At 41.4% G+C, this 25,657-nt stretch overlaps 1 protein-coding gene across 8 annotated transcripts in view; it reads left to right on the top strand.

Annotated features, from left to right (window-relative positions):
- The window catches only part of NCOA7 (nuclear receptor coactivator 7), a 93,087-nt gene that overhangs the window by 5,091 nt on the left and 62,339 nt on the right, over positions 1 to 25,657 (top strand). For 4 of the 8 annotated variants that reach the window (XM_064649579.1, XM_064649585.1, XM_064649580.1 and 1 more), the window contains one exon: positions 22,174 to 22,305. In XM_064649579.1, coding sequence (XP_064505649.1) covers positions 22,256 to 22,305 — 50 coding nt within the window. In that variant the 5' untranslated portion in view covers positions 22,174 to 22,255. Of the gene's footprint in view, positions 1 to 2,147; positions 2,273 to 2,299; positions 2,442 to 2,480; positions 2,613 to 22,173; positions 22,306 to 25,657 lie in introns of those variants that run through there. The other 4 variants (XM_064649586.1, XM_064649581.1, XM_064649583.1 and 1 more) reach the window with 3 other exon arrangements.

The following is a 25,657-nucleotide window of genomic DNA, read 5'->3' as shown; positions in this document are numbered from 1 at the left end:
GCAAAGGCCTTGTAGCAAGAATCCATGCCCCATTTTCAGTCCACGAACTTCCCCAACTTTGGGTTGACTTGTAACAGTAAAAGCCCCAAACTATCTATTCGCAAACCAGCAGTTGATACTACAAAGACAATGAATTAAACTATGTTAGAGCATTTGTATTCAAATGAATTGGCACAGAACATATTGCCTTGGGAAGAGCAAACCATTCAGATCTCTAAACTGTAGAGAGAACAAAACTAAATTTTATTTCAAAGGTGATGTGTGTGTGTCTGATCTACCTGTCTACTTATCTCATGTTCATTGCTGCAACAAATAGGCAGGCATTACTTATTACTTCCAGACTCAGTAAAACAAAACAGTGCATTACATCCCACTTACCCAGGTTCTTGTAATGACATGAAGTCTGTGGGTCGAGCTACAACCACAGTAATCCACAGTGCCATAACTGGAACTTGTACAATGCTTCTGTTCTAGTCCTAACCTACTTAGCCTGCTGCTCTGACAGGAGTTCAAGTCATTTGTTCCCCATGCCATGCCAGCAGTTTAGAATATGTATTTGAAATGCTTGGGGCAAAAGAAATGCTATAGAAATGTGTAGTTTCTTTGTCTACTATATGGAATCTACTCATTGTCTTCATAGAGCTACCTACACAGTACAATAGAGGTGACTGTGCTTGGAATGATGATTGGCAGCAAACTGGTACATTAGGACAGGGACAGCTTTTCCTGGAGCTAAAATAAGGTGTTAGTCACTGTCATTGTTGTGCAAGTGCAGCTAAGAGATAAGTAGGGTTTCCACCACTTTGATGGATAGGGCTTTATAGTTTCTGCAATTTGGCAAAAGAAGTTGGGTAAATAATACTGCAGTTTTCTTCCTCTTTTTTCTCCTGATTTTGTTATCTAAGCACTGCTGGAAGAGTAACTGAGAGCAGGGCCTCTTTCTTCTGTGTGGTAGTAGAGAAGCTGTGTGCTAGTGAATTACTTGAGGTTTTAACCAATGTAACTTTGGGTTTGTCCATCTTTTGCCTGGTAATAAGATGTAATAGCTGCAGTATGTGATCAAAATGTATCCTCTAAGCAGGAGACTATGTTTTAAAGCAGATCTTTGTCTTGTAAAATGCGCTGTTTCAGTTTAAAAAAAAAATCAGGTCAAAACTTCAATTTTAGCAGCAAATTTAGTGGAGGAGTTGAGGCAGTTGTTGTCCCAGTATTGAAACTGAGTGGTAGCAAGCATATGCTATGAATAGGGTAATGGCAATGGTGGGAGATGGCTGCGTGTCTGTATTGGAGTTGTATTTTGTCCTGAAAATGATACATATGTTTTCAAAATGGATCTTTAAGCAGCTGTTAAATTAAAAAATAGGCCTCTGACAAATATCTCTCTTACTTAAAATTAGAATCTGTTGGGTTTGTAACATTATAACTAGTAAAATTATACTTGAGACACCTGCGCACCACTTGTTATTTTGACATACTCTCTTAGCATCTCCATATATATGTGTCATTTTTTCATTTATGCAGGTATCTGCCTATCTTCCGGCTTTTGCCTTGTGGAATTTAGGATTTAATGTTACAATGCCTTTTTGGCCTTCCCCTAAGCTTTCAGCCTTTTAGAGCTGGTTACTGACCGAAGGAAGGAATAAGCAGCTAGATCTTGTTTAGACTAGCCGCAAATATCTAGAAGGGTTACCTGGAGTTACCTCGGGTAAGGGAATGTAGTTTCTGGTAGCTATAGCAGGTGGTGTTTTTTGGGGGTCGGGTGAAGAACCCGCTTGCTGGCAGTGCAGAAACAGCAGATGAAGTTTGCAGGCGTTTCAGTTTCCCACGGATCTAAAGGCTTTGGTTAACCTTAATTTCCAAAACTGGTTGTTTTGTTTTTAGTACTGCCCTTGAGAAAACTCCTCTTTAGAGGCACACATTGGCGCTCAGGCGGTATGAAGAAACACGCCTAATTCGTATGACTTATTCTGGCCCCGCAGACGGACCCCTTTCCCCAGGATTGGGTTTGAAGGCCGTGAAGCCCAGGAGGAGCGTGCGCCGGTACGACCCCGCTCCCGGGGCAATGAACGCGGCTCCCGCCCGCCGACGGCGGGGCCAGCGCTGTCCGCTGGGGCCGGGCGGGGCCGAAGGGAGGCGGGACCGGCGGGGCGGGGCGGAGCCGCGGGGGCGCGGCGGGGCCGACGGTGCTGTGGCAGAGCGGGGAGCTGCGGAGCCCTCGCAGAGCGCTCCCGCCGCCGCTGGGCCGCGGGCCCGCCATGCCGCCCGCCCGCAGGTCGGTGTGACTGCCCCTGCCCTGCCGAGGGGCCGCGGGGCGGGCGGGGCTGCTCGGTCACGGCCTTGTTTCCCGGCCGGGGCGTGGGCAGGGCGCTGTGGTGGCGGAGGAGCTGTTTGTTTGCCCGCTCGCCGGTGCGCGGAGCCAGCCCGGCACCGCTGCGCGGGAGGTGAGGGGCGGCCCTGCGGGCGCGGCGGGGCCGTGCGGGGCCGGGGCGGCGGCCGGAGCTGTCTGGGGACCCGCGCTGGGCTCTGCGGCCGCCGCTGACCAGCTGGTACTGCTGAGGGGCGCTTTGACGGCTTTCACGGCTTCGAACCTCATTGATGTCCTCCCTCGCCAGGTCTTGGATGAATTACTGGAATGTTCCAGGCTCTCTCTCTCTCTCTCTCTCCCTCTCCCTCTCTCACTCTCTTAATTTATAGTCTTAGGTTGTCGTTATTAAGAAGTGCTGCCGGGTGCTAGAGGTTTGTCGGTGATTGATTTTTGTCTCTTTAATCTGTGCAATGGACTTTCCTCCTTGTACCTCATCATACATTACTTCAGAGTTGGTTTTGGGGTGGAGGGGCATACTTGTGTCTTGAGTGGTGTGTTTGTAATATTACGGCGCTAAAGGATGCAGTCAGTAACTGTTTGTCCCCTAGGTGATGAAATGAGATGATGAACACTTCCACTCAATAACGGGCTTTTAGCATGTGTTTACTTTACATGCTACAATTATTGTTCTCTCATTAAGTAGTCATAGGTTTCTTGTATTAACGCACAATGGTGGACTTTTAAGATGTGTAGGTGCCCATTAATCCATTATGGTTTGCCTCAAATCCTGTGAAACAGTCTAAGGGCCTGTGTTTGTGTGATACTTAAAAATGTATGTTGATGAACTTTGCCAGTATATTTTATCAGTGAATGTTTACATAGTGTGGAAATAATAATTTGCTGATATTGTTCTGTTGGACGGTTATATATACACACACAGACTTTCAGAAAATTAATGGAGAAGGCAATAGAAAATGCCAAGAAATTATGCGTGAATATATACTTTCTGAATTGAAATTACTTTATCGGGAATATATATCTTTAACTGTAAGTCATGGTTAAAAACATATAAGTCATAGTGCATTTTAGACTGCTTTCTGTTTTATTCTTTTACCTGGAAAATGTCCGTAAATAAACCCAAAATATTTTAAAGATCTGAATAGTCAAGTAAGGTTGGTCCTGTGAAGAGTTGTCTTGAAGCAGATGCTTGTAGTCAAAATGCTGTCTGATGCCTTTCCCTCTTTTTTGTTTTTGTTTTTAAATAATGGATTAAAATCTTGGGTTTGGAGAGAAATTCTCTGCTTCATTTAAATTAAGTTCCTTTTTTTCTTGTTGCATATTATTATTATGAAGAAACACTTCTAGAACACCTGATTTGTCCAAGTTAGTTATGAGGCAGTTACCGGGTTTCACTCCTGGGCTTTGCCCAGTGTCCTGTTCTCATTGCACCAGTGGCCACACTTCCATTCAGATTTGTTACATCTACTGCCAGAATGATAAGTGATTCCCTTTGGACTTGAAGTGAGTTAGAATTGATTGGAACAGTTCTTGTCTTGTTGTATAGGCTTTGTTGCTTTGCGTATCCAGGATTTTGAAAGACTAAAGTTGGCTGGAGTTGGCTATAGTAAATATTTGCCCCTGACTTCAGGGGACAGCTTGAAAATCTCCTACAGTGTTAGGGAATAAGCCCCTCTATTCAAACAGAGGTGAATTCACTTGAGAGTGATTTGGGTTGGAGAATAACATTTTTTCAAAAAGATAATAAACAAATCACGAGAATCCTATGGATAGGTACTGCAGCCAGAGTGACTCTGTGCAGTCACACATTTGGGTGGGAAATTAGTCTGAGCCTCTGCAGCATGATCTGACACAAGAAATTGCCCTCCAGGCAGCTGGAAATACTCACAAACAGTAATTATGGAAATAAGGGACAAAGGGACTCAATTTCTCTTTGCTATCTAGTAGGCATAGAAGGAAAGCTGGGACATAACCAGTGTTGAGAAAAATGGTAAAACTACCTTTCTGGAACCGGGCTTGTGTCCTCTGTCTCAGCGGGTGCTGCCCAGTGCAGCTGCAGTAGTCCTTGGCACTTCTGGAGTGAATCCAGTGTCATCAGCCAAGAAGCAGCAAAGTGACAAATTGCTTCCTCATTGTGATCAATAAGCCAAAAGATTCTAAGGCTTTATGGGTGCAGCTCTTGTTTTAGTGAGGTACCCACCTGCTGGTGGAGTTATTGACAGTGGGGATGGCCACCTGCCACACAGTTGGTGCCTTCTCACTTGAGGGAGCTGGGCCTGGGAATCTGTACCCTCATGGAAGGAAATGCAGAAGTCACGCTGCTGCTGCTGTGAGTTTGTCCTGGGGGTTAAGATTGCTTTCCCAAAAAGAGGAAATATAATTCTATGTTTCGATGAAGTCAGCATTAAAAGCACTCACTTAGGTGACCTCCTTTGACTAGGAAGTAAAGCAGGGTAGGAGAAACAAGTCTTTGTTTTTATTCTCTCTCCTCTCTTTTTTTTCTTTTTAATTTCTTATTCCCTTGTCATTTTTCCTTAGCCAGATTTATGAAACGAGGCAGTGACAAAATTCACAGCAGGCTAGAGGGTTTATATTTTCCCCCAAAAACATAATGTTTCAGGTAGATATATTAAACATATACATAGGAGTATTCTTTTTCTCCCCCTCCCCCTTTTCTTTGCAAACCCTTCTGATTATAAGCAGAAATCTGTATGTCTTTGTTCCTGGTCAAAACATCAGGTGGGTATGAGTAGTTCTGCTGCTGCTGGAAGGTGTGTGTTAGGAACAGTTTGCTCAGTGTTGGGGTGGGCAGCGCACCGCAGTGCTTCATGGGGCTGTGGTTGTGTATCTGCAGTCTTTGCTCTGCTTGCCTGCAAGGGCAGGGTGCAGGCAGGTGTCCTGGGGTCTGTTGGGATTTCCAGTGGGTTGCATTGCACTGCAGAAGGTGGTAGTTAAGTGCTCAGAAGGGTGAGTTACTCCAGGTGCAGTGCTTCGCTTTTGCACCTGAGCTGCTCCCAGTCTCTAACCAAGCTTGGAGAAACAGTACCAGTATTTCTACTCAGTACCATGTAGCATCCTGGTGACTTCCATGTACTTACTTGAGACTTAATGACTTGTCCTGGAACCACAGTTTATCCTTTAGGAAGACTTCTTTGTGGCTTAGACTTGGAGCTTTCAATGTATACAGTACTCATCATGATCTCACTAAGCCTTTCTGATTGTTATTTATCTTAAGAGGTGAGCTGTGCTTTGAGTTGCATGCCTCAAATTCCTTGTGTTGTGTGGTCCAGTGCCCTGTCAGGTAGGTGAAGCTGTTCCCTGCTCTCAGTTTTTCTATGCCCTGAAGTACTCCCAAGGTGTAATTAAGCATTAGGCCTCCTCTTCGATATGCTATGTGTAGATCCCACTGAGGTGCCACTTTTTTCATTTGTTGCCTTTCTTATGGCTACTCTGTACATTTTATAGGGTTTTTTTCCAACCTCCTTCTTGAAATGCAGGCTCTATGACTACCCATCATGTTTAAGTAATGGTAACATCAAACTGATTTACAGGAACAGAAAGCATGCAAGCTGAGCAGGGAAGTTATACCTGTTTATACAGGCAAGATATGTGTTTATCTTTTGGTTATAGTGTCAAATTAGTATTGTTTATGTTTCATTTTTTGTTCACTTAGAGAATTTAAAAGATTTTTATATAATTTCTAAAAAGGAAAATTTCTTACTGTAGTCTCACCCGTTAGTGACTGATTTTAATATCTTCCCATGGTGTTTCTGTAGATAGGAGAGCCATTTCCCCAAAGTCTAAGACTCCTCAGGCAAAGAGCTGTCCCAGTGCATCAGTTAGAGGAAATCACAGCTTTGTTTTACAGAAGTTCACAGTGAGAGCTTTTGCTTCCTTGAACTCATCTTAAGAAAAGGTAATTTATTCTCTGCCTCATTCTTTCAAGTGAATTTAACATTTTTTTAACAGTGCTCTCTCTCTATCTGCTGCTACTCCTGTCTGGTTTTTTTTCTGCTTTCTGTCCCACATGCCATCTGTCTTATTTTCTGGTTTGTTTTCCTTTGAAATACTTTAAGGTAATGCAGAGGATAGAAAGAAGTATGAATATTTATGAAGTATCACTGCCACCTTCATTCCAAAGGGAAGAGGTGTGGATGGCTTCCTGCCAGATCAGGTGATGCTGTGATTGCAGAAATACTTGAGTCTGCTTAGGTTGTTACTTTGGAGGAGATGCTACAAGGAACAACTCGGTGTTGTCAGTGGCTTGGCAGTGCTTGGGTGCTGTGTCAGTAGTCACTGTGCACAAATGCAGTAGGTAGCATTAGGCTGTTGCTGTAGTTAACCATTTCATGGTCAAGTAATGCTTTAGTCTGGTGGCAAGGGCTTTATTTTACTCAGCTTAAGAAGCAGCATTTCCATAATGCTTTTTAAGTAGCTGTACTGATGCCAAAGACCTGGGCACTTCTGATAAAGCTGGGTTTAATCTGTATGGATTTGGTAGCTGCAGCAATCATGGCAAAACTTTGTAGGCCAGAGAGTGGCTTGAGTTTTTCCATTATACTTTCTTCACAGAAGCATTGAAGTGTATAATAATTTTACATATGAAGATTGCTTGTGTGATATTTAGAATATATATTAAAAATAAATTCTTCACTGATGTGAGCAATGTTTGACTTTTTGTACTCCCTTTTTTTTCCATCCTGGATCAAACCTTTTTCACTGAAGCTGCTGAAGACTGCTAAAGGTAGGAGGTATGATAACCCATGACATAAAATCCAGGCCATGCCATCTTATCCCAGCTTCAAAAACTGAAGTGCTGGTGTTGTCCATTAGATGTGTGGTGTGAGTCATGACATCATGGTGACAATGGGTGGAGAACCAAGGAGGTAAAACTTTTACTTTGTTAGGGAACAGTGTGCTGAAATGTGCCTAGGTATGTGGTGAAAGATTGACTTTGCCTGCTGTGAGCCAGTCATTTGTGCAGATCTGGTCCAGATGATTAACAGCTTTGCAACAGCTGATGAGCATGAAAGTCCTTTTGCCACCCAGATATAGGGGTCAAGTTGCAAGCAGCCTGAGTAGTCATCAGGGCAGTTAGGAGATGAATTCAGAACCACAAAGGAATGACAAGGGTGGCTCTGTGCTGGTGCTGTGAGTTGTTCTTCAGTCTTTGTGTTTAGGTATCAGCTGAAGAAATTTAATTTGATTTGCAGGTAATTGTTTCTTTGGTTAGGTATGCCTTGTGGTTAGGAGTGAATAGAGGGTAGCATCACATCACTGTACAAAGGCTAGGCAAGAACTTCCTGTGACATCTACATTTGTGTCCTGCTATGGTAATACAGGATGAAAAATAAATCTCCTTTGCTGGGCTATTGCTGATGTGGTTGCTCATTGGGACTTATTTGTTCACTTCTATCAGGAGTTCTGTATTCCTTAAAATAGAGCTCTGCTGCTAACTGATCACTCAGTGGACAAATTTTTAAGTGGGTTATTTGTTTTGAAAATTGGATTCTGTTTGTAATGCATCATTTCTGTTAGTACAACTAACACATCAGTTGTCATGAAAAGAGATTAAGGAGATGAAGATTAGTTTTCTTTTCTCCTGCTCTGTTGACACTGTGCACCTGACCCTGTTGTGTGAGAAGTTTCAGTGTTTTGTCAACTAGTTATGTCCTTTTCTGAGCCCTGCTCTGGTGGTTCCCAGTCCCAGGCTGAGCCTGGCAGGTAACAGGCAGGTGTAGGGAAAGGGGACTAGAAACTGATCTTGAAACCAAAATGGTACAGCAAGTACAAGAAATCATAAATCTCCTACAGGGAGTTTGGAAAGAGCAAGTAACATGAATCCCAGGAATCAATGAGACCTTATGTATTGGAGGGTTCTCCTGGGCTCCATGGATGGTGAGCTGCAGGAAAAACACTGCGTCCAGGAGCATTGTTCCTTGCCCTTCTGCTCAACTCTGGATGCGCTTCAGATTAAGTTTATGAGAAGAGCACAGAAGAGGTGTTCCCTTCCTCGTTTTCCTCCTGGGAAGGAAACGTAGACCCAGACCTGGCAGAGCAGAGTGACCCTGCTCCTTGCAGAATGGGACCCTGCTGCTTTAGGAACGAGTCATGATTGAAGAGTATGGTGGGTAATGTGTGCAAATGCCAGTGGAAAGCCAAGAAGGTTTGCAAAAGGAAAGGTGGTGGAGCTGAAGGGAGCCCCCTGTAGCAGCAAACCTGATTTTAAGGTCCTTCTGAGGAGACATGTATTTCTTTGTACTTGGTAACTGTCATGTGGACCAGTGTAGGGTTTGGAATGTAAGGGCTTCAAGTTACCAAATTTATTTCTTGGGCAAAATTCTCATCATCCCTTAGTAAATGGTTACAGTCCTTCAAAAGCCTGTCCTCTGGCTGTGGGTTGTTTTTTCTGTTAGTTCTTGTTGTTGTTGTTCTGGTTTGGTTTTCTTATAATATCCAAAAACTCTGTAAAGAATCAAACTTCCATGGATGTCAGCTGGAATCAGACTTCACATTCAGTATGGAGTACAGTGTTCAACTCTTAACTCCTTTGCAGTCAGCATTATATTGCATTTAAAATAAAAAGCGTTACCTTGTACTGTGTTTTGCAACTGTTGTTTAAGTTTTTATTTCTTCTTCGTGCCATATGCTATTTGTTGTGAGTTCTGTGATGAAAGAGCTGTGGATTATTTTCTCACTGAAAGGCTCTAGCGTGACAGCATACTGTGTCATAAATTGGAATTTACAGTATCTGGCCTTGAAACGTATCTTTCTTCCTGCTTCTTTTCACCTTTTTTTTTTTATTCTTATTTTTCATTTTGTTTTACTTCCCTGAGTCCAGCAAGCAGATAGCTCAGAAAAGCAATTTTGACCTGTGGAAGCTACTCCAGGTGTTACTTGTTCATTAGGTTAGTCCAGCCATGGGTTTGAGATTGATGAGTGCATTTTAATCCTAGGTCCTGTAATAATTATTGACAAGAATAGATAGGTAGGTTAAACAGGTAGGTTTAGGGTTAAACTTGATGACCTTAAAGGTCTTTCAACTTAAAGGTCTTTTTCAACTTAAATGATCCTTGATTCTAGGAATCTAGCTCTGGGGTAATACACTTTCCACAGGTAATGTGTCAGTTCTTTTTAATTACAATTCACTAATACACCCTGGTAGGGTAGGTGCAAGCTGCTTTTCCTATTCTTCTGAAAAATTTCCAGAGCCAAATTTTAACACCAAAAATGGAAGGACTACAGCCCCTCAAAAATAGGTGCTTTAACATGTAAAAAACCCCAAACAAACCCAAAAGTTGTTAATACATTAACTGTTTTGGTTGGCTTCATCTTGAGATAGGGCACTGATGTAGAATCAAGAGAATACGAAGTCTTGCTGGGCAATTTGAAACACTCACTGTTACCAGCTATGTCAGGCATAATTTGTGGTAAATGGAAATTTAGCAGCTTTCATCTTCGTGCCCCAGTTCTGCACATGTGTGCTTAGGTATCACAAGCATAACTTGTGTGAGCAAGTAGTCCCTCTGAATGCACTTTGTACATGAATAGAAAGCTCAGAGAGCCTCTATTGTGCCACCTGGTCATGTGGGTGAAATGGATGGCTTCCATGAAAATGCAGCACTGGAGAAATTGAAGCTATTTGTCAGATTTTCTGAGTTTGTAATGTTTGTTTTGTATTTTTTTTTCCCAGAAAGAAGAAATATCTAGCGTCAGCATCCTGAGTTACTTTGTTGATACTGTCACTGTAAGATGTTCAAATTTTAGTTTCAAAATCAGTCTGTTTTGTTCAACAAGAGCACCTCTGTTCAATAAAATATTTAAAACACATGAATAACCTGAAAGTAAAATATATACTGCTACTGTGTTACCAGAAAATTTCTACACTTCTGTTTTTTATGCAACAGTACTCAATTTAAGTGTATCTTTAACTTCTTTGTTGTTTAATGAAGCCCTGAACCATGTCCCTGACTGAACACATCCAAGAGTTGAGCAAATAACAACCAGATTAGATATGCTGAAGAAAGGATATCATATAACTGTTTTGTATGAATCCTTCTGTTGTACTGTCTTTTCTGCATACATAGAAATAGGCTACTAACTTTATTTACTGTAATAATTTTGAACAGACAGCTGTGCATGAATGCTTAGAACACAGAAAAGCAAGAAGAACTTTTCTGTTTCTGGAAACAAAAAAGCAGGTCTTTGAAGAGAGACTCTCTGATTAGTAGGTCAATGTGTCTGTGCTCTGGTGTATAGCGAGGGGAATTCTATTTGAGAGGGGAGTTTTTGCATTGTATATAGTGCAAGGTGGCTCTTGTTACAAGGCCAGAAACTATGTGTAGTTGTTTACAGGAATCTGGAGAGGGAGGAAGGAAAAAGGGTAAGATTAAAAAAGATTTTAACGATGTTTCAGAAAAGCAAGAAACTAAATCACTTTCTCTTACCCAATGCATAAAGGAATGTGCAAGGAGGAAGGAAATAATTAGAAACATTGCTGCTTTTACAGGCTTCAGATTATGCCGCAGGGAGAGAGTTTCATTTACGGTTGATCACTGTAATTTTAATGCACCTAATGGTACCAACATCAGAGCACCTGTGAAGCTGCGTGTGCTGGTGTAGTACAGGGTCACACTCAAGAGACAATAAATGCAATAAATGTTGCAGGTTAAGCAATTGAAAAGGAAACAGTGAAGGTTTCCAGTGCTGATTTTGTACATTACAAATGTACAGGATTTTGTGTTACAATTAAACTGTTCAATATGTTACTTGATGTACAGAGTATGCAATGTGACACAGTTCAGGTTGCTATGGAAACCTGGCATTTTGGTTCTGTTAACAGTGTTTCAGATAGGAAAACATTTGCATTGCATTACTCTGTGACTCCTTTGTGCCCCCACTCTTCAGCTCCTTTGCTTCTCAGCTGGGAGATAGATGACAGAGAAAAGGCATGGCGTGGAATTTGCATGAGTCAGGGTCAATTGTAAAAAGGACTGTTGAGCTGAAACTTAAAAATTATAATTTTACCTTCAGGTAGCTCTCGTGTCTTTAGTTGCTTTTCTGAAGTAACACAGTATTGAAATATTAATCCTTCACAGTGTAGTGTCATTGGCCTGTTGATGTGAGGTTCTTTTTCTAAGAACCTGAGAACGATGGGTACTTTCTAAAGAAACATTTCCCATAATTTTCACAGCATGATTATGAATATGGCTGGAAATGTGCTTGACCTAAAAAACAGTGGCCAGTTCTAGTGCTGATGGGTTTGTTCATATTTTAAATCTTTTTTGTTGCCTGGTCTTACTCTGTAAAGCACTGAGAACATGTTAAACAAGTCTCATTGAGTACAATGGGTATATTTGCAAATATAAACCTGACTTTAAGCATTTTGGGACCTAAGCTAATTGTAAGTAGAAGGTGATTTATAGTACCTGGGATTGACAGTACAGGTATTTGTGCCAAGCATCAAGCAGCATCTTTGTGGCTTAAGTGACTCTTCAATCACCAATCTTTTTTGGCTCTGAGCTTTATTTACTTTTGGTATCAATGCCTTTCTTGTGCTTGTGAGAAAAGAGCTGAGAAGAGAGAGAGCAAGATTGCTGTGAAGCTGAGATCATGCATTTATTTGTCTTTCGTAGCCTGTTTCTCATCTCATGAATGCTGGCTGTAGGTCTCCACAGCACTCATCTTTCCGAGTATGTGGTTGCTAATGCCTCCTGAGCAAAGTCACTGCCCAAGCTTTCTCCCGCAGTTCTGCTTTCTGTGGCACAAGTGAGAGTGTACCTACAGTTCATCCATGTGCAGCAAAGCCCACTGGAAGGGCGCGTGAGCTGGCATGGTAGGATATAAACGGAAGTACAGACACAGAGCCACTTTGGCTGAGTCTTCTGCAAGTCATCTCTGTGGAAATTTTGGGTGGAGAAGTGGTGGCAAACAGCTGAAGTAGGTGAAAGGGAGGAAGGTGAAGGGCAGTAATACTTTAAACTGACAGCTGCTTGTTGCAGGGACTTATTTTAACAGCCTGAGACAGATGAATGGAAGCCCAGTTCCTTTGGCTGACCAGGGTCCCCTTTATCACCAAAGGACATTTGCTGTATGTTGTCTGGCGTGATGCTGCTGTTTTACCTGTGCAAATCCCACTCGAGGCCTGTGTAAGCTAATTCATAGAAACAACTCTGGTGTGTGGCCAGGCTGCAATATGTGACACTGTGGTTTCAGTGGCCTTTAGCAGCATTCTATCTATGGGGTGTAGGACAGTTCTTCTGGTTGCTCACCTGGCGCAGAGGGAGCACCAAGCGGTTGGCCGAATTTGTTTGCTACCTGACTTGCTCTTGTAACATACCACTGTGTAGGAGCGGTGAGGATGGAGTGACTTTCTGTTCGCTGCTCCTGTCCCTTTGCTTGGTTCAGAGAGGGGAATCTAAGGAGGACTTGATCGTGTCACTTATAAACCTGGCAGAGAACCTGTAATTCCTTGGGTCTGGGAGTGATGTGGTTATCTTTATGCATATGTTTTGACCTTGTCAAAACAGATGTGCAGGCTTTCTTTGAAATACTAAACAGATCATGAAATTAGAAGTTGTTATGAGCAAGGAACATGATGGTGTCAAGTGACAAATCAGCAAGGTAGTGCTAAGCAGATTGCCTAAATGCTAGTTGATATGTTGAGTGTTTATAATTTTTTTTGGATTGTAGAAAATGGTAAATATTTGGTATTTTAGTTGAATGCTGGAAAGTGCCTACATAAAAAGTCCTTTGTGTATATGTCTGCATGCTCTAGGGAGAGGTAAGGGAACAGTGATCCATCTTACCTCTCTGGATATGGTAAACTACCTCCTTCTCTAGTTCACAGAATCACAGAGTCATTAGGGTTGCAAAAGACCTCCAAGATCATCAAATCCAACCTTCTACCGAATCCATATTGCAAAGTGCCATGTCTGCTCATTTTTTCAATGCTTCCAGGGATGGTGATTCCACCACTTTCCTGGGGGCTGTGTTCCAATGCTTAACCACTATTCTAGTGAAGACATATTTCCTAATATACAACCTGCACTTTCACTGGTGCAATTTAAGGTCTTTTCCCTTTGCCATATCACTAGTTCCCTGGGAGAAGAGGCTGACCCCAATCTCTTTTCAGGTAGTTGTAGAGGGTAATACTGTGTATACCTCTAGAGTGTGAGCATAAGAAGCTGCAGGATTCAGAGGGCTTGGACTTGATGCTTGATTGAATTGGGGTGGGTTGAAACAGGATAAACAAGAAAATGAAAGTATTAATTGTTTTAAAACATCTGCAGCAGTGTTCTTCTTGACCTAAAATCTTCCCAAGTGGCCTGATTTCCAACGGCACTGCACTTTTACATTTCGGATGGCATAGCACTGCCTGTTAATAGTTTATGTTCCGTTTTGTAACCAGTTTCTGTCTAGCAACTGCAGCTGAGTTAAACAGTAAAATACATTGTGTTCCTTATGGAAAATACATCTGGTGATGTTCAGCTGCCTATGAGGGAAGAGTAAATCTGGATGTTTTTGTCTCTTGACAACTTCACTGGTGATGTGGAATTTCTGGTAGGTCTTTTGCTTCTCTTTATTCTGTGTGAAACGTGACAGGTTGAGTTAGTGGGTAAAAGTCTCTTCCCAAGCTAGACAGGAGTAATTTGTGTGGAGAGTTCTTTGGAGCTGAATCAAGTTTTGTTATTTGAACTTTGTTCATGTGGACAGACTGTTGCAGATCCAGTTGGGGAGTTGAAGGTGATCTAAGCTTAGCCTGTTCTTACTTCATTAATAGGGAATGAAAATGCTTGGACTGTTAGCTTACTATATCACTGTAGGGGGGATAATAACCTCCTAAACATTGTACTGTATTCCTCAAGAGCAAGAGTATTTGTTTTCTTTGCCTGTCTTATCTCCAGATCTTATCTGTCCTTGAGGGTCCACAGCATGCAAATAGCCATATTGAATCTCTCTTTTTCTCTCCATTTGGTAACACAGGAAATGTGATGCTGTTCTGTGTTTAATATGAGCAAGAAGTCTAGAAATTGCTTCTGTATTGTGCAAGTTTCGAGCTGGCTTCCCGCCAAGCCCCCAAAACCCGACAACAAGGACCCGCCTCCCAGAGAGGGAAGAGAAAAGAAGAAAAAAAAAAACAACAAGCAGCCAAAGCTATAGCAGATATATATATATATATATATATATATTACATATGAGACAGATACACAAAACGAGAATACCACATAGCACAACTCCAGAAATCCCAAACAGCTCTGCAAAAAGGGAAGAGGGGGAGGGAGAAGGACAAAAAGGGGCAAGGACCGAGCAAGTCGACCAGCCAAACGAAGGCAAACTAGCAAAAATCTCACCACTTCCCTTTGAACAGGCAGGATGGCTGGACACGGCCCAGCACTCTCCCCTCACGCGTGCAGATAACAGCAGTCACTGTAGGCCTCAGCTCCAGATAAGCCAGACCGAGACAGGGACCCACCGTTCTCGAACCTCGCCGGAAAGGAAGAGAGCGAGATCCCTCCTGCTGGCTTGATTTATACCTCAAGTTACGTAAAGGAATAGCATGGAATACTTCCGTGATCACTTTTCTAGTTCCTTCCTGGTTACAAGCTGGTCTCCAGGAAGGCCTAGAGTGAAACCACCACATTCTCCACCACTTATTCCATACTATTTCTTTACGCAACACCTATGTCTCACGTTCGCCTACATCCCGCGCGTATATATACACATATACATATATATATATATATAGTTCTTGTTGGTCTCTCGGCACAGTTGTCTCGTCGTTGGAAAATCAATACCGATGTCAGTTCAGTTCAGTCCAGATCTTTGGTCTCCTCAGTCACAATTACAGTTCTAATTTATGGCTGTTTCATCACTGGACTGTCTCATCACCGGATACCAGCATCAGCTTAGTTCAGGTCTCTCTCTCTCTCATCTGGTGACTGGCTTCCTGTAAAAACACAACTTAGGACATACAATTAGTTTTTCCCCAAGGCTAAATTTCCTTGAGGCACACACTGGATGACTCCATCCTTCCTCATTACCCACCACGTATGTCCTGGCCCTTGAGCAAAGACAATCCCACGAATGGGTTTGTCTTGGCCTGAGGCAGGGGTAACCCAAACAGCTTTCCCTAACATTGCCCTCAAATGGATTGCTGGAACTTTATCTCCATATCTGCTTGCTGCTTTTCATATTCTTCCTCAATCACCATTTCCTGCAAGGGTGCTTCAGCACAGAAAGGGGCAGCACGTCCACAGTACGGCTGCCCAGGGACAAACTCCACAGCATTCACCCAGTCTTCAGCACCTACTCCTGCAGCTGCCGGATCCGTGTTTTCATCTTCTATCTCAGCAATAAATTCTTCAACTGTTTCAGGGAGCGGTGCGAAGTCTGAGACACTGAGGGATAGATTTCTGCATCTGGATTGACATCTGCCACTTCTTCCTGTATTAGTGGCTTGGTATGTTCATACCTGCAATGATCTCCATAAGCGCACACCATGGCAGACTGACTCGTGGAGAGGTCATGGGAGTAGCGGCAGTTGTCTCCTTCCTTGCAAACTCCATGCATGAAGTATCTGCAGGTGACCTGCTTGGTCCAGCCGCCTCCCCCTGGCCCCGCAGAGGGCGGCGGCACGGCCGCGAAGTCGAAGGCGGCGGCCGCCGCTCCCGCAGCCGCCATAGGCGCGCCCAGAGCCGCGGCCGCCGCACCCGCCGTTGTCTCCAGCGCTGCCACCGCCTCCGCCATTTCTGCTTAGGCCTAGAGTGAAACCACCACATGTATACAGACTTATTTTCAGTCCCTTAATTGTTGCATTTTAATTATTTTTGGATTTTAAGAATGTACCCTTGTTACAAGAAATAATGTGACAGGAGTAAATGTTAAAGGTTAAAGGCATGAATAAGGGTCATTCACCTAAGCAAGGGTTGAGTCATCAGCCTCAACTTCAGGTGGAGAGGCTCTCCAAGGTTAAACACCCTTCAGTTATGTGTAACAAACTGGAACTTCTTTATAGAGCTTATTAATGTTTTAGAAATAACATTACTATTCACATAGTGATTATAATGTGTCTATATAATTCTATTAAAATAATTCCATATTTGTCTTAAGATAGCTTTAGAATAAACAATTATTTTACCAATCCAACTTAATGTATTAAGTCTGTGCTGTGTTTTATTTGCTTGTGCTAGGTGCTTTCCTGAAAGCTTCCAATCCCACTTTTTTCTGGGTCATTCTGCCTGAAGAAAAAGACTAAAAGAGTTGTAGCTTACTCTCCTCATTGCTGGCTGTGCATTCGTGTTAACGTTTCATCTTGGGATGCTGTAGTATTTATTCCAAAACTTTTATCTTTACTATTGCGCCAAATAAAATACAGTAGCAGAATATAAAAGCAGTAAAACTCAGCCTGGTTAGTCCAGTCAGTGAGGCGTTAATGAAATGCTGCAAAGTTTAGCATTTCTCATGAAGTGTGAATGTGCGTTCACCTTCCTGGCTTTAAACATGGGAGGTCTGTTGAAATGAATGCAAGAATCAGTATTGGTGGTTTGGCTTGTGAAGCTTAATCATATGTATTTATATGACCGAGTAGCAGTGTCTCCTCTTTCATGTTCCTGTTGCCTTATATTTAAAGGTGGTTTGTGTGACCCTATGCTACAACCTTCTTAGTGTGTGGTTTTATCTATTTGCATCTGCACAGTGCTCTGGCAACTCCTTTGGGCTTATCAGAGGCACAGCTAGCAACCCCCAAGGGTTCAGTTTCAGATCTAATACACTGAAAATTCTTTCTCTATACCTGTGTTGTGTTCTACAATTTTGTATTTTTCCAACTTGATAGACATTTTTAATATTGCTTTTGGAGTACTACATATGTATCTTTTCTGGTTTTGGTCTTAGTATTGATTTGTTGGTGTAATCCTTGTCATCTGTCATGGTACATCTTTTAGGGTCAGAATTGGCACATGTACCCAGAAGACTTGTTATTGATAAGAAGACAGAGTTGCAGATCTAAGGCAAATAATAAGTAATGCTTCATGTCTGAATATGACCAGTTTTGAATGTTGGTATTACAGCAGGTGATAGTAAGGAAGTGTGCGGTGGTATGAGCAGATGTGGGTGATGTTTGTCTGTAGTCTCAGGGGCAGAGGTATAATAGAGAAGCAAAAATTAAAAAATTACTATTGTATGGGATACTGTACCAGAGAGCATCAGAACCTGGATCCTCAGAGAGTTGGGTTTTTATTTTCTTTTGTAGATTTGAGCTGTAATTTCTATGAATATGCCCACAGAGCCAAATAAAATGGAGACTGTGCTTTGGTCTTAAAAGTTAGTCAGTTTAAGTTCTTAGAAAATAATAACTATCTCCATGTCAAAATAGTCTCCTCCCGTGTTCTCATTGCTGCTAGTTATTGAGGCTGGCTGGATTAAAGCTAGTGGGAGGATACCTGCACACATTGCTCTTCTGCTTTCATTTGAACATGTGGAGGTACTTCTGGTAGTTCACTTCCCTATTTGCGTAGTAGGGAATTACATAATTTTCCTACCTTATGAAAGGTTGAGAGATATTGACTCTACAGGATCATAAAAAATATATCTAGAGAACTTCATGATCTTGAATGCTTCTTCTTCTCTGTATGTCCTTTCAGGACTTGCAGTGGGAACAGATGGTCAGAGACAAGCCATCAAGTCCACTGAGTATTCTAAAAATAATCAGATACTCCATTAGCTTCTGCATTGCTAGTGCTGTTGGATGTACTCTTGTTCATGTGCATGGTTTTGCAAAGTAATGCCCACAGTTGGGGGATTAATTGTTAATGCTTTAGAGCCAGCAAACAGGATTTCTGGGTGCTTACCCATGAGTGCAGCAAGCAGGACTTTTTGTCGTCTCATGAAAATGTAAACTACTTAAACTCCAAGTAGCAGGTACATTATTCTTCATGCCTGAGAAGGGAGGGAAAAGGGAGAAAAAATAATTTTGAAAAATTGATAAATTTATCAGCCTTTTAAGAGTGCTCTAGTCATATACTTAGTTATTTTTAATGTTCCCTTCAAAAATACAGTTTCCATTCCCTTTGTTTATCCTCACACTGAAAGCATCTGCTACTGATGCTTTGACTGTATCAGTGCAGGAGGCTGCTGTCCTGCAGAGCCAGGTGGCAGGATGGGCAGCAGGACCTGGAAGCAGCATTTCTGGAGATCTTGGGAGGGTGGTAGCAGTTGAACTGGTGTGGGTATCCATAGTCAGGAGCTCAGTCTGTTCCCTGGGTTTTAACTTCTTTAAAATTTCTGTTCCTCTTTTATGGCCTTGCTGGAGCATTCCCACTCTCATTGCAAAGTCTCAGTAGCATCCCCAGAACTCCCTGGCGGCAAAACTAAATAGACGAAGCAAGTATCCAAAAATGAGCAAATAGAAATGAAAATATCCAGAACAATAGGACCAACATTGTAAAGGACAGTATATTTTTATGCATTTTGTACTTTTCTTCATATAGTTATCAGGTGCTGACATTGGTTAAATTTGGAGAGTGGCAAATTTTTAACTGGATCCTTACTTAAATGCATTGTTTGGTCATTAGGAATATCTTTCCTCTTTAAAATGCCTAATTAAAAGAATTAGCATTGCTGTAGACATGTAATATAAGCTTTTCACTGTTTCAGTTTCAGAGTAGAAAGAGTTAAACTCAGCTTGAAATTTCTATAAAATCAGCTTTGTCATCATTTGAGTTTGCACTGAACTCATGATACATGAGTTGGCTGTCTCTGGGCATATAAATATCCCCCACAAATGTACATTTTTAATAGTCTGTCTGATTCAGTCTTCATCTCTACCAGAAAGGAGCTGCCAGGAAACCAAGATTCATTTTAATCATATAGCATTAATAACATTTTAAGCAGTTAATAAAGATTACTTGGTCTTTCTTTCTTGGGAGATATCAAAGGGCAGGTGGGAGAAAGTGTGGAGTAGGTTTGCATTTTTTGGTATAATCTTAACATGTCAGTGACAATCTAAAAGGAATTGTGGCTTTTGTACTGTTACTGTTTAAAGAACTAAAAAATGAAAAGGACCTTTCAGAAATACTAAATACTAGTTTTCTGTAGCAATTACTGCAGGTTGCACCTCCTAGCTTTCAGGCTTTTTTTTTTCTCTCTTAAAGGCAACTAGTACATGAAAATTCCCAACAAAAAAAATAAACTCAGAACTTACAAAGTCAGCATTCCTAATCAATTTGCTTTTCCTAGTACTGCATTTTCAAAGTATAATTTTCAGACTTAAATATGCCTTCCTAGAACAACACCTTTGTTTCTTCTAGGAAGATGAGCTAAATAAGTTTTAAGTCAACAGAGTGGGATCTGATGTTAAATTATTTTATTGTCAAAATTTTCTATAATTGGTTATTATGTTCCTGTATCTTTTTATTAGTGAAAGAAAAAACAAAATTCTCCTGAATGCCTTTGCTGCTTCTGGTCTGTGGATAGCATTCTGATTTTCTGAATCTGTTATGAATATAATTATTAATTTCTTTTAAAGTTCTTGATTTATTCCCCCTCACTGTGTGAAAGGACTTGGAGCTGCATTTAGCTGATGTGAGAGGAACAGGCTCCATTCTTGCCTTGTCATTGCAAGTTTTCTTAGTGCTGATGAAAGCAAACAGCAAACCTTACACATGCCTCGCTGGTTTGGTGCTGGTACCTCCTGCATCATCGGTGGTTAGGTCCAGGCTTAAGCCCTACCTCCTCTCTCTTTCTTCATGCCTCTTTTTGCTGAAGGAGCCAGGGGCTTCTCTGGCACTGGGCCAGACAGGGATGTGGGCAGGCAGGGGCATCTCCTGGCTCCCTGGGCAGTAGCCTCATTGGGGCAGGGCTGTTATTCTCCTGGGTGGGATTGGTAGATCATGGGAGAGAAAGAGAATGAATGGAAAGAGCGTGCCACTGACTCTTGCACTGGATGAGGCACTGAGGAGAGATCTCTCTTCCCTTTGTTCATCCCAGCTGACCACGTTGCAGTGATGTGAAGGGCTCTCCCCACTTCCCTCTTCTCATTTCCATGGGTTCCACTGTCCTTGTGGTCATGGGTTTAATACTATCTCAATGCTTTGTGGTTATTTGATAGTTCTTGGTGTCAACATGAGACTCAGCTGTGGCCTGAGTGCCCTCATGCCTCAACACAGTGTAGTGAAGGCCAAGGGGAAAGAGTAGTTCCTTTTTCTTTGAACTCTTTTTGTAATTTGTACATAGGTTGTAGTTGTATGATTTGAAAGACTTATTGTACTTCTAACTGCAGTGATAAGAAAGCCACTAGTTTTGATCCTCTGAAGATCTAAGGACCTGCCCCAACAGGGAAGATAAAGATGCATTAAAATTCTCAGGAAGTATGTGGTATCTTCATACAGACTGAACATCTAAGCAGGCCAATTTGTTTTGATGCTGCTGTTATGCTACTGTCGTGTAGGTTTCTGTGTCCAGCTGAAGATTCCATTTTGTAGAGATAAAATAGTATTCTCTTTATAAAGCCAAAGTTGTCTTAGACATTTGCCTTTAAAGAGTGCCCATTACTGTAAGACTCTACCTGATGTGTAAAGATCAGAGAGACTAGAGTCCTTTTGATGTGCTGGATGTATTCAAACCTAATGAGTAAGAAAAACTGCATTTTGAAGCAATGGACTTCAGTTGCTGTGGACTGATCGTCCATAAATAAGGAGGGAAAATTGTGGCAAGTACTTCTGATAGAATCTAGCATGGTATGTTCTTGGGTTTTTCAAGTAGATTAGTCTGTCTTTGCTACATTATCTATTTTGTTGACAACTGGTAGTTTGTAGCTTATGATCTTTTAATGCAGGGAAAAATAGGTCCTCTGATTAGGTCCCAGAGGAATTTTTCTTCTTTTGCTATGATTTACATGGCTTCCATTTCTTTGTTATGCAGCCCATTAAACTAAAATGTTTAGTAGTAACTTCTGGTTTGAGCTTAATCTGAAATACCGATAACAAGCTCTAAAGTTAACGTATTTTGTGCATGTGCACAAGCCATTGAGGTGGGTTAACATGTATTTAAGAGGGAAAGAGGATAAAAAATTTTGGCAGGATCTTGGACAGCAGTAGATGTGGCAAATTGTTAATTGCAGTAATTATAAAGCAGTTCGAAAATTCCCAGCTCCTGGTTTCCAAGTGTCTTAGTTTGGCATTCTGCCAAGAGGTGGTGATGTTCATGTCAAAAGCCAGTGTTACTAGTCTCTTTTTTTAATTTAACTTCTGAGATAACCTAGATAATCTTCCCTAGTCCTGCCTATCTCAAGGTGACCACTTCATCTGGAGAGCTGGAGGTCCATCTTGTTTCTCCCTTATACTTGTTTGAACTTTTGTATTGGTGACAACAGTCAAACCTGTGTAAAGAATGTAGATCACTCTTTCTTCCTTTACACTGTTTTAAAACTTCTTGATTTCTCACTGTTTTACAGATTTTTTATAAAGTGCGTGTCTTACTGGTTTTACTGTGTGTACTGTATATTTCCAAAACTTCTCTTGATCTTCTGTCTGTGAAACATGTGAGACTTGGAAGATGTTTTGGTAGAAACGTGCAAAGTAGTTTAATCTTTCCAGAGTTTTAGAACTTGGTGCAGCTCTTTGGGTTACCTGCTTTACAGTATCTCTTTTTTGCTGGTGGGGAAACTGACCTGAGTGTATTTATTTGGTTTTGTCTCATTGTATACTAAACGGATATTGCATGGCAAACCCTGGTTAAAGTTTTACTTCGCTTTGTCATTGGGTCAGTTTTATTTCCATGACCTGTTGGGTTTTGTAGGTGTTGTTGACATGTTGATTTATGAACTTCCGTTTTTTAAATGTTATATACAGGAGACTCTGCCTGGATATGAGGTACTGAGGGGAAAAAGAGCATCGTGCTTGGCTGCTCACCTTGCCCATTTGAGTCTGAATTATGGAGACCAAGGAAGAGAAGAAAGAACGGCGACAAGGCTATTTTGCTCGGTAAGGTTATGGGGTTTATTTCAATGTTGATTAAAGTATGGAATTCATTATTCTGCCTTTTTCACAAGTACGGTTTTTCAGATATGTATAAAAATGAAACCTACTGCAGTATGTATCCAGGAAATGCTATCCCTGCTGTGTCCTCAGTGTTGGAGTGGTGATTTTTTCTTTTGGGTAGTGGAGAGAATTAGAATTGTAATTTGTGACACTAAACTGTTCTTGGGTACTTGATTGCAAATTGCCCTGCATCTGAGCTTCCAACATCCAGTTCTTGGAGAGTGTTTAGAAAACAAGCATATCTAAAATATAAATATGTCTAAAGTTTATCTAAGTAGTATTATCTCATACTATAAGACCAACTCAGAAAGGGTAAGCTGTCTAGACTGTATCATCTCTTGGTGACCAGTAACAGGACCTGAGGGAATGGCCTGAGGTTTTGTTAGGTTTAGGTTGGATATTAGAAAAAGATTCTTCACCCAGAGGGTGGTTGGGCACTGGAACAGGCTCCCCAGGGAAGTGGTCACAGCCCCAAGCCTGGCAGAGTTCAAGAAGCATTTGGACAATACTCTTTGGGCACATGGTGTGACTCTTGGGGTTGGTCCTGTGTAGGGACCGATGATTCCTGTGACTCCCTTCCAACTTGGCATATTCTGTGATTTTGTGACCTTTATAAATGAAAACAATATTTTTTCAGTCAATCATTTTTATCATTTGGAATTTACAATTGGTGACTTTTAAGAAATAAGTGACGTTGCTTTCCTAGTACCTTTTGTTTGTTAAGTTATCAAGTCTCAATCATCTTGACCTCTGATGTACAAGAAGAACCAAAGCTCGCTTACTCCTGGGGGGGTAGGAAATATGTATAAAAAACATCTTTGTCTCCAGGATATTTTCTCTACTGTTGAAGAGGAGAATCGTGTACTCTCTTCACTCAATACTGAGTAACTTATCGAAGCTGCACTAAACCAGTAGCCGTAGTGCATTACAGACATCTAGAGACATGTCTGTCCCACTTAGAAGTAGTAGTGTGGGGAAAAGTTGCTACTTTATTGCTATTCAGATGGTATGCAGTGGTGGCTGAAGATCTGTGGTCAAGTTTCATCTCTTAGTGCCTTGTGACTTGCTTTCCATTGGTAGAAATGCAATTGCGTTGATGTTTGACAGAATGGAATGTTGTGGTTTGGGATTCTGAGAAGGGGAGATTGACAATGGCACCTATAGCAGAGGACGCATCAGGAAGGATAAAGCAGAAGTAGCTAAAGGGATTGTACTAAGGAACAATTAACTTTGTGTTAAGGAAGACTGAGGCTTTGAGACAGATGTCTGAGTAAGATGCTTTGGTATTGAGGATGTTATGAGTTCTTTCTAAGTGCTGTCTGCTAAACAAATGGAAAGCCCCAAGAGGCTTTCAGGAAAGTCCTTGACATGGTGTTTAATCTGTTGTGCAGCTTTTCTCTGTCCTCTTGTGGCTGTTCTCTTTGAAAAATTCACAGGGGCGGTGTGTCTTATATGGGCATAGGACGTTGAGCAAGGGTCAAAAGGATCTGAAATCAGTTCTTAGTTCTAGCACTTAACTGCTGTGTAAGTTTGGGGAGGTCACCTGTCTCTTTTCCTCCTAGCTTCCATTTTTTTTCTCTATATAAGTTGCAGGCCCCTAAGTGAAGTCCCCACTCTAAGCAAACCCATGCATGATTTCTACAAGAATGTTCTTGCAGACCCTCAAGTCATGTTTTAATAGAAGCTAAAGTATGTCAGTAGGTGGTATGCCCAGCCAGCATCCCAAAGCAGCTGATTTACCAATCAGAAGGCACCTTTCGGCCTTCAGACTAGTGTAATTCTTGTGCCTCCTGGACAGCTTTTTGTAGGAGTGTTGCTCAGTGTCTGAGTGGTTACTCTAGCAATTGTTGGAAGGATTAGCTTGAGAATGCCAAAATACTGTGTGCTGGCAAACCAGCTCCTGAACTGCAAGAGAGGAAGCAAGATGAACATGAAATTGTCTACATCTTTTCCCCCCAGATTTAGTATTGTAAATAAGCTTGTTTACACATTTATCCTTTAAAGTATTTGAAACTTCTCTGTAGAAGAGAGCCACCCAACCATTGTATCTTTCCACTACGGATAGTCATGGTCTGAGAACCTCAGTTTTCCCAGGTCTTTTCCCCTCTCTGTGGCAAGTGATGCTGAAATAAAACCCTCTCCATTCATTTTTGCTTCTTACCAAATGTTCCTTTTTTATCTTGTGGTAAAGGGCTTATTTTTTGCCTTGGTTGGCAAGAAATGAAAAAGTACCTTTTCAAACAAAATAGAAATGTCTACAAAAAATTTAAAGAGCAATTTAGACTCCTTATGTAGATAAGATGTTATAGCTCGTGGGAGTTTAACAGGCAAGAAGTAAAAGAGTAACATGCAAGCATAAATTTCTCTTATGCAATAGGTCCTTATTTAAGACTGTTACTCCTACTTAAAGACTATTCTGTGTAGTTAAGTTTTCTTGCCTAATTTTACAAAGCTTGTTTTTAGGCTCTTCTGTTGTCACTGGCTCCCAAATGGACCAATACCCGTGCTGGTATCCAGCAAGTCCAAAAATAAATGGCACAGTGTAATATAGATGTACAGTGGCACATCTATGTCTGTTGGGTCCCTGACTCTGCTGTGACATTTGGTCCTTTTCTTGTGATTATGTGCCCTTGAGCCCAGGTACAACTTGCTATTTTCCTCTATCTGTGCATCTTCCCTCTCACCTTAACAGAATGGAGAGCCTCTCTGTTTTCCTTTGCCCATTGTATAGGGTCAACTTCTTAGGCAATGCACCTCATAAATGATTAGCTATTAAAATTTTAACTTAATTTAAAAAGAAATTACCAAAATGAGTGATGTGTGTCCCATGGAAAGAATTGGTAGTCTAGGAGGCTGAATGTACAGCTTGAAACTGGAATTGGTTTGCATGTGCTATCGTGTGATACTGGATCTATTTGGACAAGAAGTTGAAGGAGATGAGAAATCATAATGGAAGAGTTTGAATAGTTTTCTGAAAGAATGATGAAAGGGGCTCTTTTAGTTTCAGGTTTTCTGTGTATCCTAACTTTCATCACAATGAGTTACTCAGCATTTTCCATGCTGTGTACGATCTATGTCAAGTAACTGTGTACTACTGTCTTAGCAGTGAAAACAACTAAGTGTGCTTTATTTGAAAAAAATGTTGCTTTTCAACAAGTTGACCAAAATGCTTACATTAATTTTATTAATTGTTATATCTCCAACTTGTGGTGACCTTAATCTGAAGAATGCTATGTGCAGATGGACTGTAAAACCAATACTTAAATTGAATGATTTCTTAGTGGTTTCCAGGGCA

This window comes from Pseudopipra pipra, chromosome 3 (genome assembly GCF_036250125.1).
Source record: "Pseudopipra pipra isolate bDixPip1 chromosome 3, bDixPip1.hap1, whole genome shotgun sequence".
Classification (NCBI taxonomy): domain Eukaryota; kingdom Metazoa; phylum Chordata; class Aves; order Passeriformes; family Pipridae; genus Pseudopipra; species Pseudopipra pipra.
The sequence above is the reverse complement of the archived record's forward strand: the minus strand, read 5'-3'. Positions and strand labels throughout refer to the sequence as shown.